The sequence below is a fragment of the Falco naumanni genome, chromosome 3, assembly GCF_017639655.2.
Source record: "Falco naumanni isolate bFalNau1 chromosome 3, bFalNau1.pat, whole genome shotgun sequence".
NCBI classification, from domain to species: Eukaryota; Metazoa; Chordata; class Aves; order Falconiformes; family Falconidae; genus Falco; species Falco naumanni.
In genome coordinates, this window is record NC_054056.1 from 121,040,544 (window position 1) to 121,052,952 (window position 12,409).

Here is a 12,409-nt window from a genome sequence, read left to right on the forward strand (position 1 = left end):
TAGGTTTTTACTGTGTCTATGTACTAGTTTCTGTTATCTTCAAAATGCCCCGAAAATTCTGGTGACCTTTCTCAGCAATCATTGATAATAGAGTGGGTCCCTGAGACATGTTGAGTCAGATGAAAAAGAATTCAACAGGCAGAGGTGGATGAGAAACAGGACTGGCATTTGTAAGATGTTTTGAGATTTTTCATCCCAACCAGCACTAAAATAGCACGATCTGAAACAGGATTTCTCAAGTGTTGCTTTGGCTACAATATAATATAATTTAAGTATTTGACTTTAACATAATAGCACAAAATCAAGCAATACTTACAAAATACTTGCAAAACCTTTAAATAAACCCCATGAAACATTAAAAAGGCAAAGCATTTTAACTTTCCAGAAATTGATTCAATTTGACCAATTTTCCATGTCCAACAAATGTTTCCCATTAGAAAATATATGACCAAGGAACAATTTTCAAATAGGAGTAGATACAACAGCTGCTACCAGATTAATAGAAACAGCTGCATGTTATGTAAAATAATTTACATTCTGCTAACTTTTAAAGCAGTATTAGCAACTGACCTCAGAGTTATAGCAGAGTTTTCAACTTTTTTTCGAAGGTAAGTAAGAAAATAATTAAAGACAGCAGGTGCACCACTTTCTATTGTTCTGGTGATACAAAGCGGTCATAAACATTGCCTAAATAAGGAGTTAAATAATGTTTACTGCTCTTGCTGCTGCCGAATAGCTGCTGGAGTATGTGAATTAGTCTGGTCCAGAGTTTTATTTAAAAAGAAATTGTAGCAGTAGGTAGACCAAATGTTTACATCTTCCAAGCGGCAAAATGTACTTTTCTGACAAACTGGAATATCGATAACACTAGCAGAGTACATAAAGATAATAGCATCACAGAATCATATAAAGATTTGGGTTGGAAGGGACCTTAAAGAACACCTAGTTCTAACCCCCCTGCCATGGGCAGGGACACCTTCCACCAGACCAGGGTGCCCCCAGCCCCGTCCAGCCTGGCCTTGAGCCCTGCCAGGGATGGGGCACCCACAGCTGCTCCGGGCAGCCTGGGACAGTGTCTCACCACTGGGGTGAAGTGATTCATAGTGAAGAAGAATTTCTTCCTAATGTCTAATCTAAATTTACTCTTTTTCAGTTTAAAGCCATTCCTCTCTGTCCTATCACCACATGCCCTTGTATACAGCCCCTCTCCAGCTTTCTTGTAGACCCCCTTTAGGTACTGGGAGCTGCTCTAAGGTCTCCCTGGAGCCTTCTCTTCTCCAGGCTGAGCCACCCCAGCTCTCTCAGCCTGTCTTCACAGGAGAGGGGCTCCAGCCCTCTGATCACCTTCGTGGCCCTTCTCTGGACCCACTCCAGCAGGTCCATCTCCTCCTTATGTTGAGGCCCCAGAGGTGAACACAGTACTGCAGGTCAGGTCTGACCAGAGCAGAGGAGAGAGACACATCTTAGGTCTTAAATGGCTTTTGATAAACGTTGTCACAAAAGATGGTGAAAGAGCTGCCAGCCATGCAGCAGTCTTTCAAGGATTCCAGCTAGTTTCAAGATGAAGTCAAGAGCTGATATTGTCCCATTCTCCTCACTGATGGCACTTATCAGGACGCTACTCCCCCGGTCATCACAATTAATATACACATATCTGCCATCTCTTGTATGTTGCTGAATACATTTATCCATAAAGATACTAACTGACTGTAATGTTGTGCAGGATGGAAATTCTGGTCTGCATAGATCCAGTTGCTTACATGAGGTAAATATATTTCTATCTCTCCACTCCCCTATGTCCTGGTTCTGGGTTCTGCGGCCAGTTAGATTTTTACTGAAGAGGGAAAGAAAAGGAAAGAAAACACATAAAGTACAACCTTAGTCTTCCAACTAAAAAGAAAGTTAACAATCCTTGCAATGTGGAGATTACATAGTAGGCACAGAACGTATGGAGGATATGAACAGGGCTATACTGACTTAGATGGATATACATGTAAACACAGATATAGAGCAGCATGAGTGAATCCATATATTTAATGCCAGTAGGAACCATTACATCCTCCCACTTGAGCATCATGCATAGCACAGGGACAAAATTTTGTCCACTTGAGAATTGAAATCAATATTTTTAGAGGTTTCTGCTCAACTGCCCTAATCTATGGCTGCTCAAAGCGAATATCCCTGAAGGTCTGCCACGGGAATTGTAGTTAATGGGTTCAGCTTAACTGTTCCATATGCCACATAATAGTGCGCTATGGTACCACTTGCCATTCCCTTAAAAAAACTCTGCTTTGTTCTTCAGTTAGTTTCAGCTGTCTGATGGCTGCGCTGGGGATGAGTGTGAAGTGCTCCAGGAAGTGGCAAATCTGTCTCAGTTCACATGAATAAGCATTCAAGTCAACACCATAAAATGGTCATTTCCATAGGCAAGACATTGAGCACGAATGTTCAGCGTACTCTCTGCTGCATCACTAAGAGACTTTAGCCTTTAACTGTAAACAAATCGAACATAAATGTCTTGCTAGCACATGAGTGGTGCGTTCTGCCTTTCTATTTCGTTTTTAATAGTAAAGGCCTCAACAGGCATAAGCGCAGTGTTGCAGTGGGAGTGTGGAGACACCAAACAAACCCAAATGCCAGTAAGCCCTCACAGAACAACATGAAGCCAACGAGTTTTACCACCTTCAGGTCTGGTTTCAGTCTAGAGGTTTCACTCTCACTCCCAAGACTCAACTGCTAAGAGTTTATAAAACTTGCATACAAATCCGGTCTAAGGCGATAAGAATTGCATCATGTCTCAAGCTTGCTTGTATCCAAATAACTGTGTCTCCTCACCATTTACAAGATCAGTATTAATAGAGCAAGACCAGAATTAATAGAACAAGAGCTTGCCAGAACAATTTGTTCTGAATTTGCCAGAACAGCTGTTCACAGGAACTGGTGGAACAAGTCAGCAGGGGTTAAGTTTTTCTATCCCCCACCCTTTGCCTCTGACTACACTGAAGTCATCCTAAAGGAGATGGAAATGAAGGTCTTTGCCAATTCCATACACTTGCCACAAGACTTTTCAGCTGTGCCCTTTATCTACCCAAATACCTGCTTGATTCTTCTCTCTACAGAGATGGAGCACATCCACGGATTCATTTTCACCCCAGGGAGGTGTCCCCTCACTGTAGGACAGATTTTATGTGTTTGAATGTGGTTGAATCAGAGGCAAGCTAGGAACTATGTCTTGGTTCTCCTAGTTGAGTCCAGTGCTTTCTCCACCAGCTAAGCCCTCCCACCTTCCTTTAGTATATCAGTAAAACCAGCTTTGGGTTTTCCCAGAAAGATACAAGTCAGATCTGCCTCATGGGAATCCTTAAAATGAATAAAGTAGAAGGCTGGGATGCTGTGTGAGTTGTCTAAAATCCTTCTTCTAGGTCTATTGTGGGGAGAAGACAGTTAGCACAGATCAAAGATCCCTTATGACACGATGACAGAGGAAACGGGGCACAGACTTCTCAGTAACAATCACCACCTGCACCAGGTTCTGCCACTGTTGTCTGTGGCCTGCTAAGGACTTTGTCATCTGATTTTGACTGCAACCATGCATGGTCATGGCTATGACATAGAAATGCTCTTGAGGACCTGGAAAATGCATGTTCTTAAATAGCTTAGTGACAGAGGAAGCATTACAATTCCCCAGCAATTAATACACCAACTACGTGGACAAGGGAGAAATCAGGAAAGTTTAACCTTGTGGCAGGTCTTTGAGAAAACAACCTGAAGGCAGGAATACAGATTGGGCAAAACAGTCATATTCCCTCAAGCTCTAAAAGCCTGAAGACACAGGAAAATAGAAAGAGGAAAATGTGAAAATAGAGAAAATAAAATATAAACTTCTACCACGAACATTATGAATTTTCTGGAACAGGGATGGAATCTGATTTACAGCAGTAGCACCAAGTAAGGTAGGTACTATTATAATAGCTAGTAAAGAAGTTAACTATCCTTCTAAGTAAGGATAGTTAAACCCTTGCCAAAGGAGGTCAGAAGACCTCCAACAGCAAATTTTAAAACAGGTCTCTCAGGTTGAGGCAGATACAACCATTTCTTAGGGCTGTTACACCAGCTTTCCAAGTCCCCTTCCAATCTTATTTTCTACAAGCCTTTAAATAAAGAATATATTCCAGATTTTCTTTTTAGAAGGGTAACATTTTGCTACTGAGCTCTCAGTTACAAGTGCTTTTTCTTTTCATTTCAACCTGACAATGCTGGCTTTTGGCACTTGTGGTTTTCATTAGCACCGTGATTTGTTGCATAATTTCTAATACACCATGGAATTTCATTTCAGTTTTTCAGAAAACTGTCATATATAGAAACAGTGGTAAAGGAAATAATGTCACTGCCTAGACTTCCTAACATGACCTGTAATGATTTTACTGAGGTTTATTGCCCTCCCACAGGGTCTGGATCATTGTCTGCAGGCCTCCAGCATCACAGTCTATTTCCTATGTCTGACTTCCCCTTTTAATTGATTCCAAAAGAGGAAGATACATGAAATAAGTGCAGGAAACTTCTCTTGGAGACTAAACAAGCAATATGAACTTTGTTGAGGTGGGTCAAAAAGCCTTCTTTCAAAGGCGTAATTTTGTCATTAACTCTGAAGTAAATCGGTCTGTGTGTTACTGGCTACCAGCAGAAAGAAGCTAGGATTGACCTTTCACTGCCTCCTAAAAGATTAAGTCCACCCTGGAACCTTTAATTTAATTTGGCAACATTAAACAGGGAAGTGCAATTTTATCCATCATAGAGAAGGACAAATGAACTTTAAAAGGCTGATAAGCTGTCTCAGTGCAAGAGGTTCACAAGAAGATATAATATCCCTCTATTAGACCTTCATGGTTTTGAGGACTTTTATGTCCAAATGACAGCGTAGACACAATTCTTTTTCATTTCACCAGTTTGTGCCCCGGAACATTAGCCTATACATCAGGCCAGTGCTATTCTTAGTCATAGCTAGTCCACCTTCAGAATCATCTTTACAAGAAAAGCTACTTCTTAAAGGTAACAGAGAAAAAATCTTGCCAGAAAAAAAAAAAAAAAAAAAAAAAAAAAGAGAGTTGGCATGGAAAAGACTGACAGCCTTGCTGCACAGTGAAGAACCTCATAACCAGGTTATGAGCTTGCTTTCTTCTTTGTGAGATACAACTGAGATTGCAATATAATTTTAGAAACATTAAAACATACTGCTGCTTATTAATACATGCTAAATCATTGCTGATCTCTTACTTTTTCATATCTCTCCCAGTAATATTAATCAACAAATATAATAATGCCATTAATCAGCATAAACTGGACTTGCTGGAGATGGACAATGCTTTTGCATATTTGCATGTAATATAATTCATAAATTGTAGAAACCAAAAAGCATCTGTCCTGCTGCATATGATTACTGTCATCGCTGTAAGAATAGTAATACCATCAGTTCATTAACAGTGAGTCTCATCCTACCTTAATTGCCTTAGCTCTGCTGATCAACCCATCTTGCTGAGCACTTCCAATGAGCAGATCCACCTTCCAAAGCTGAGGGCGCTGCAGGGCTTTGGCTAGAGGTTCCCGAAGGTAAATCCCATCCCTCACGGGACCCCAGTACTGGAACGGGCCACTTATAGCTAGGAGCTAGGTTAGCAAAAGAGTAATAATAGTACAGTTAAATTAGCTTACCCATGTCATTTCCATTTTATTTATGCGTCAGACAACTGAGTTCATAGCCTTCAAGTGAACAAGTGATCAGTTAATGGAAGTGTAAACTCATCACTGACAGGAAACAATGCTTTTGTTGGCAGTTTCAGTAGGCAAAACAAGCTGAATAAGCTAAGAGAATTGGTGGTCTTACAGTAATAAAAATCTTGTTTTAAACAACAATTATAAAAATATTAGGGATTGGCTCTATGCTAATCCTGATGGGAAAATGTATTGCCAGTGGGTGTTTTAATCTGTGGGTAAAGGAGCCATCTCTAGAATTGTTTATACTGCAGCTTTCACAAGCCTCCCACTTAAGAGACAGGGCACGGACATCCCTCCCCACTTCCTTTTCTGCAAAAATACAGCTACTGAAGCTACAGACATTTGATTCTCCTCTAGAGCAACACCCAGGGGCAGATGAGAGGGTACTGAAAGAAGACAAAACCTGTATTTAGATTAATTTTGGAAGACATGGTCAAAGCATGTAAAAGGAACTTAGTCTAAAGGAGAATCAAGTTGTGACTATTCATAGGTGGATGTCATGGACATCAGCATCACTCCACCAAAGCTAGGTCAGTTCTTCTTTCATGAGATTTCAGCCCAATTTATTTTCTAAGTCTCATCACAGCTTCATGTAAATGGAAACTTTTTTATTCCTTGCTAATGTCATATATTTTGCTACCATGTACCTTAGTCTGTGCATCATTGAGGACACGAGCAGGCAACTGGCGGAGGCAGGCTACAATTTCCTCACTGGTGGATGAAGGGCATCCCACATCTTCAGCCAGGACTGCTGCTTGGGTCTGCGCTCTCCTCATAGTAATAATGGATGCCGGAGAAAAAGCTGAACCTCCCTAAAAAAGAAAGACAGTACCAGTCAACACAAGCTGTCAAAACACTTGGTCCCCTAGTGCAGGTAAAAAAGATGAGAAGCAAAACCTGCCCGGTTACAGGATATAAACCACCAGTATTTAAACCATAAGAAGCAAGTTCTAATGATCAAAGCAAACAGGAGACGGATAGGTTTGGCCATTACTAACTCTGCCATGGTTATTTTGGAAGACCTCTGAAAAGTGTCTGCATTATGTCTATAACTAAATTATAAATCTTTCTGAAAACTTTGCTGGAGAGAGAAATATTCAGACAAGATTCAGGCTAAACCAAGTTGCAGAAGATCAGCCAGAGCCAGAGCACATCAAGATCAGAGCACAGGCTACAGTCCCACATCTATCCCAGACTCTGTGTTTCTTTCCTACAGCTGTGCCAACATGGAAAATGTCCTCACCAAGAAAAGATGGTACAACACAGTTGAGTAACCATGACAACTATTTATTGAAAATGCAGATAAATTAACCTAAATCTGATAAGATCTGACCTAGAACAGAAAGGCTGGAATAGCTCTGACATGGTTCAAATGACTAATTTCCCAATGTTTACATCAGTTTACTATAATAACTGCTAAGATTAGCTTCTGTCTTCTAAAAAATATCCAAACACTAGATGCATGACATGAAAGACTCCAACTTCATCTGATTAACTTATTCAATTGATAAACTTAACTTCTTACTGAATTTGCTCAAAGCATAACTACAAATCTGAAAAAAGCATAAAACCAGGAGCAAGTTAAAAAGAAACAGAAAACAAACAGCAAAACCATAATTTGAAATTGTCTCTATTCTTTGAGCTCAAAGAACTCTGTGCAGCCCTGGCCAGCACCCAGGACATTTATTATATTTCAGACAAGCAGATCCATTGAGACTAACAGGATACCATTGCTCACAACTGGAGAAATTGGATTCAAAAAATAATTAGAAAGAGTTTATTGTTTGGATGTACAGACAGTCTTTTTAGTTCACTGTATGTAGAATTTCCAGTGCTACTACCTTCCTGAAAGTTTCTCTTTCCTTAAGGAAAGAGATCACCTTAAGGGATCTGGAAAACAAGCACTGTTATTAGCTTAATAACTGAGATGCAGATGGCTGCAGATAAGGAAAGGAAAAGCTAAGACTGTCAATCCTGGGGCACTAGAAGAGCCATCTCTGGTTTTAAGAGGGCAGAAGAACTAATGAATTAAAAATAAACACCACATGGTCTTATTCCTCACTTCTGTCCTCAAATTTAGATGAGAACTTGAGTGAGCAATGGGCTTTATCTTCACATGGGATTTGCGGTGGCCTATTTTGTGTTTGTAAGGCATCATATTTGGCAGCTGCTGACTAGGTGCACTGACTCAGCTGGTCATTAGAGAGAAAGAAAAATATCCTTAATGAGAGTATCTCTGTGTGAGGGTGTGTCCCCAGGATGAAAAATGAGAACCTTCAGAAGAGTATGTTCGCCAGAACTAGGATGAGTGAAACTAGAAAAGGCATAGCGTGGCATGCCAGCTTCCCTCGAAAAGAGTAGCTTCCTGGCTTTTCATTTGGAGCAAGGAATTATGTGCCTCCTTGGTACAGCAGAGAAATCAAATCTAGGATTGCACAATATTTATCCACTGATCTGGCAAACATATTCTTGAACATCAGATCTGAACATGCTCAGCATGTTTTATCAAGTATCCAGTAACCCTAAATGGCATTAATTTAAAACAAAACTAAACAAAACCATAAAAATTTGAAGGGCTTCAGTTTCCCAAATTCTGAAAGTTTCAGAAATTTTGAAAGTGGCATTTTCTGTGGAACTTCTGAAGTTGCCTTATTAAAAGGCTAAATTTGGTACAGAAAAGAGAGTACTGAGATCAGATGACATACAGAATCCAAAAATTCACTGGGACCAAGCAAAACATCCCCATGTGCGCTTGATTTTGAACATACCTCCTCCCAGGGATTGTAAAAGCTGTTGCAAAGTTCCCCTTTTTCTGAGATCTCTACAAACTGAAAAGCTGCCCTTGGGTCAACTACTGACTCCAACAGCAATTGCAAAAGGTTCTGGGTAGAAGTGTCCCACAAGTCTGCTCTGCGGTGGGAGAGCTAAAAGCCTGGACAACAGGCAAATCCAGTCACAGCACTGGATATACATGGGCTGGCATTAGAAACAGTCCAAGCCTGACAAGTAAAAGAAAAACCCAAAACTTCTGCAAATACATTTGTGAGGCGAGGAGAGTTCTTGTTTGGAGCCTTACTCAGGCTGTGGATATTTACTCTTCTTTGCATGAGTGATCAGAACAGGTTGTGTGCTCCTCTTCATTCTGCTTTTTTTGTCTATTTTCCATGGTAATGGCCACTTCCTCAGTTTGCTTTTTTTGATAACATCCGCATTCAGGAAGCATGTCTTGTGTTTGGGGTTTGAAAGAGATGTGGTGTCCGCTACTGTTACTCATGTTTAATTTTTATTGGGACTGGAAGTGGGTGATAGAGGAACTTGGGGAATGATTCAAGCAGTATTTGGAAGCAATACCGTTACATTCCCTCCCCTGGTGCATTTGAAATGTGTTCCAGGCTTCGGAAGCAAGGCTCCTCTTACCACAGAACTTCAGCAAGCAAAACTGTACCAGTTCTCTGTTTTTCACATTCACATCATAATTCAGGCTCATTGTTTCCTCATTCTCACCAAAAAAACCTCATGAACAAATAAGTGAGAGCAGAAGCTGGAGGCCGCCCAGAATTAAATTTCTTCCTTTTTGAGCCTGCAGTTTTCATATTAAAAAGAAATCTTCCGTAAATGCTGTAGCCGCATTAGAGACAGGCTCAGGGCACAGAGGATAACATGGCTATTCTCAGCACTTCCCTCTTTCCCTATAAAACTATAATTTGTTTGTGTGATTAGTCCCAGCAACCAGCAATGAAGGAATTGCATGCTTTAAAAAATAGGACTATTCAGGCAGAAGCAGAGATAGTGGAGGTACTGTTCATTTCCATTACATGACACCTATATTACCATCAACATGGCAGAATCATGAATCAGGAAAGCAAAAATCATGAGATCAGCTCAAAAATAACAAACGCTGTGTTCTTTTTTTTAATTTGCCAGGAATTCTCCTGTACCTATAAACACAAAAGCTAAAAAATTCACTTGTAAAACTAAGTTCTGGTCTGCAGATAATCCTGCATAGGGAGTTTTTAGAAAGCAAACCTGTAAACAATATGACATATGTTCACGACAAAATTGCAAACATCAGCTGTCTTGCTGTCACAGGGTATTTCCTATCTCAGCATCACTTAGAGGGGCTTGAGAGGGAACTGAAGCCACACGCAGCTCTTGTCTCAGCTGTCCTTACGGATTGACCTGCTGTCATCGAAGGAAGTTCCAGTGACATTTTTGACAATGACCCAGATGAAAGCATTCAGCACCGAACTGCCGGGAAGACGTGGCTGCAGCCGCGTTGCACAATCTTTATCAGCAGCGTTACACAGTCCTAAATTCATCCGACCAGTGGGAACATCACAATGTTGGGCAACCGCAGAGATTCCCCCCCAGCCCCCGGCGCCCCCGGCCCGCGGAGCCCCCGGGGGAGCGGCTCCCCCCCCGCAGCCCGGGCAGGGCCCCCCCCGGGGCAGGGGGTGCCCGCAGGGGGCCGTGACCCGCGGGCAGCGGCGCCGGGGCGGCTCCGGGCAGGGCCCGTGGCCCCGCGGGGAGGAGCCCGGGCCGGGGCCGGGCTGGGGCAGGGCCTGTGCCCCCGGGGGCGGGGGGGGCTGGGGCCGGCCGGGCCGGGGGGGCTGCGCCCGCGGGGGGGACGCGCTGCGGCAGGGAGAGAGAGGAAGGAGGAGCGGGGGAGACGAGGAGCGATGAGCTGAGCGCGGCCCTCGCTGCCCAGAGCCCTGCGCTGCTGCTGGGAGGGGGCAGGGACGGGCAGGAGCCGAGCTGCGCCCGGGGAGAAGGGAGCGCTGCGGGAGGGGCTTTAAGGTTCGGCTTTATTTCTCACCGGCCCGCTCTGACTGTCCCCGGGGCAGAGCTGGGTTTTGCCTGTGCCGGTCACTGGGGAGCGATCTCTCCCTGCCCCCACCCCGACCCACGGGCCTGTCGTTCCATTCTCTCCCCCCTGCCCGGCTGAGGAGGGCAGGGACAGAGCGGGCAGGGGGCACCTGCCCCCGGCATGGGCCAGCCCGCCGCAGGACTGTTATGGTAAGTTGTACCTCTGTCTCCCAACATACCTGGAAAAGACAACTGCCACAGAGGCTGCTGCACTCAATGTCTTTTAATTCCTCATTTACTCTGGAAACTCGCGTTTTGCAAAGTTTTTCAAAACTGATTCACAGCAGATCTAAAGATTTGAAACTTCACTGCAGCCAGTCTTGCAATCAGTCACACTCTGTAAACCCCAAACCTCCTTCCTCTCCTCACATCGTGACCTCTTGTTTTTCCAGCCTGATTTGCAACTGAAAACCCTGACTGAGCCTTGTTTGCCTCTTCGACACGTGCACTCCCTCCAAATGAATGCCGTTACACTGATGGCTGCGAGGCCGCAGACTGCTTTGGAAGCAGGCTTTCTGTCTGCCCAGCAGCATGCTACAGAAAATACAAACAGCAGTAACAGTAACACCACCCAAAAAGTAAGATCAAAAAATTTCTAATGAGAACAGTCTAACCAATGAAATGTCCTGATAACTCTATTTCCCAAAAGAGCCACCTGCACAGCAATATTTTATTTGCTAAAGATAGGCGCTCTGCAAGCTCAGATGCATTCAGTTCCCAGCCAGAAGTATCGTCAGACCATCTGGTTTGACCTCCGGGATAGCCAAGGCTCTGACAATACCCTGACTGCTGAGCTCAAGGGTTTCCTACCGTTTGAAACATGGCTTGTGTTTTACCAAAGCCTGATACTGCATAAAGTGCTTAAGCTGGTCTCAGAGACACCAAGAAATGGATACTGGATACTGCAGTCTTCTCCTTTGCAGTTTGTGCCTGAAGATAATCACTTCACTTCACTGATGGAAAACTGCACTTCTGTGTGAGGGCATCTTCAGTTTCAGTTAATGCCCGATTACAGAGACTGGTTATATCCTGGTTTTTCTCCCTGCAGAAGTAAGCAAGCTGCAACTAAGTGACCACTAGCTCTCCTTTCCAATTAGCTTAACAGATCATTTTCTAAAAGACTGGATTTAAAACACTTTCAGAAGTTGTTTTCAGTTTGAAGCCTTTGTTTGTTTGTTTGTTTTTTCTTGCAGGGTTGTTTTTCAGTATCCTGCATTGCTTCTCCTTAGACATTTAATTCTGCATAGTGGCAAGTGCTTACAGCACACTGGGGTTGTGGGGCTCTGTGTGAAGAAATCAATGTAATTTTTCCAGGCTTTCCAACAAAGTCTGTCTTCAAGAACATGGAGGAGAAGAAATCCTTGGGACCAACTTAGGGAGTCCGTGCCACAGCTAAGAAACTATGTGGCAGACACGTGGCAAACACTAGCACACAAAGTATAGCAGGGAATTGGTAGATCAGCCCAGCAATGGAAAGGGAGACTGAGATATAAACATTTTTCCCTCCATAACCATCTACTAGAACTGTGATTTCCAGATAAAAATGGGGGAAAGGGAAGAGTCCTCTCTCCTCTATAAATAACATTTTGAAGAAGGAAAATTTCTGTTCTGTATATGAGACTTGGCAAATCCCTCTTTGCTCGAATCAGAGGCAGTCCTGCAAGTGCAATGTCCATCTCTCGAGTGACTCGCTGACTGCCTGTATCAGGTTAGTAACTTGAATAACAGTTTAAGATGTTATATAAAGCTCCACTTCATTAATGTCAAAACT

General features: G+C 42.9%; 1 protein-coding gene across 1 annotated transcript in view; it reads right to left on the minus strand.

The window, feature by feature from the left end:
• Window positions 1–12,409, minus strand: part of TG (thyroglobulin) — a 164,662-nt gene that overhangs the window by 24,261 nt on the left and 127,992 nt on the right. Inside the window, exons 42-43 of the mRNA XM_040586695.1 lie at window positions 6,420–6,584; window positions 5,497–5,664 (exon numbers count right to left, since the gene is read on the minus strand). Coding sequence (XP_040442629.1) covers window positions 5,497–5,664; window positions 6,420–6,584 — 333 coding nt within the window. The remainder of the gene's footprint in view (window positions 1–5,496; window positions 5,665–6,419; window positions 6,585–12,409) is intronic.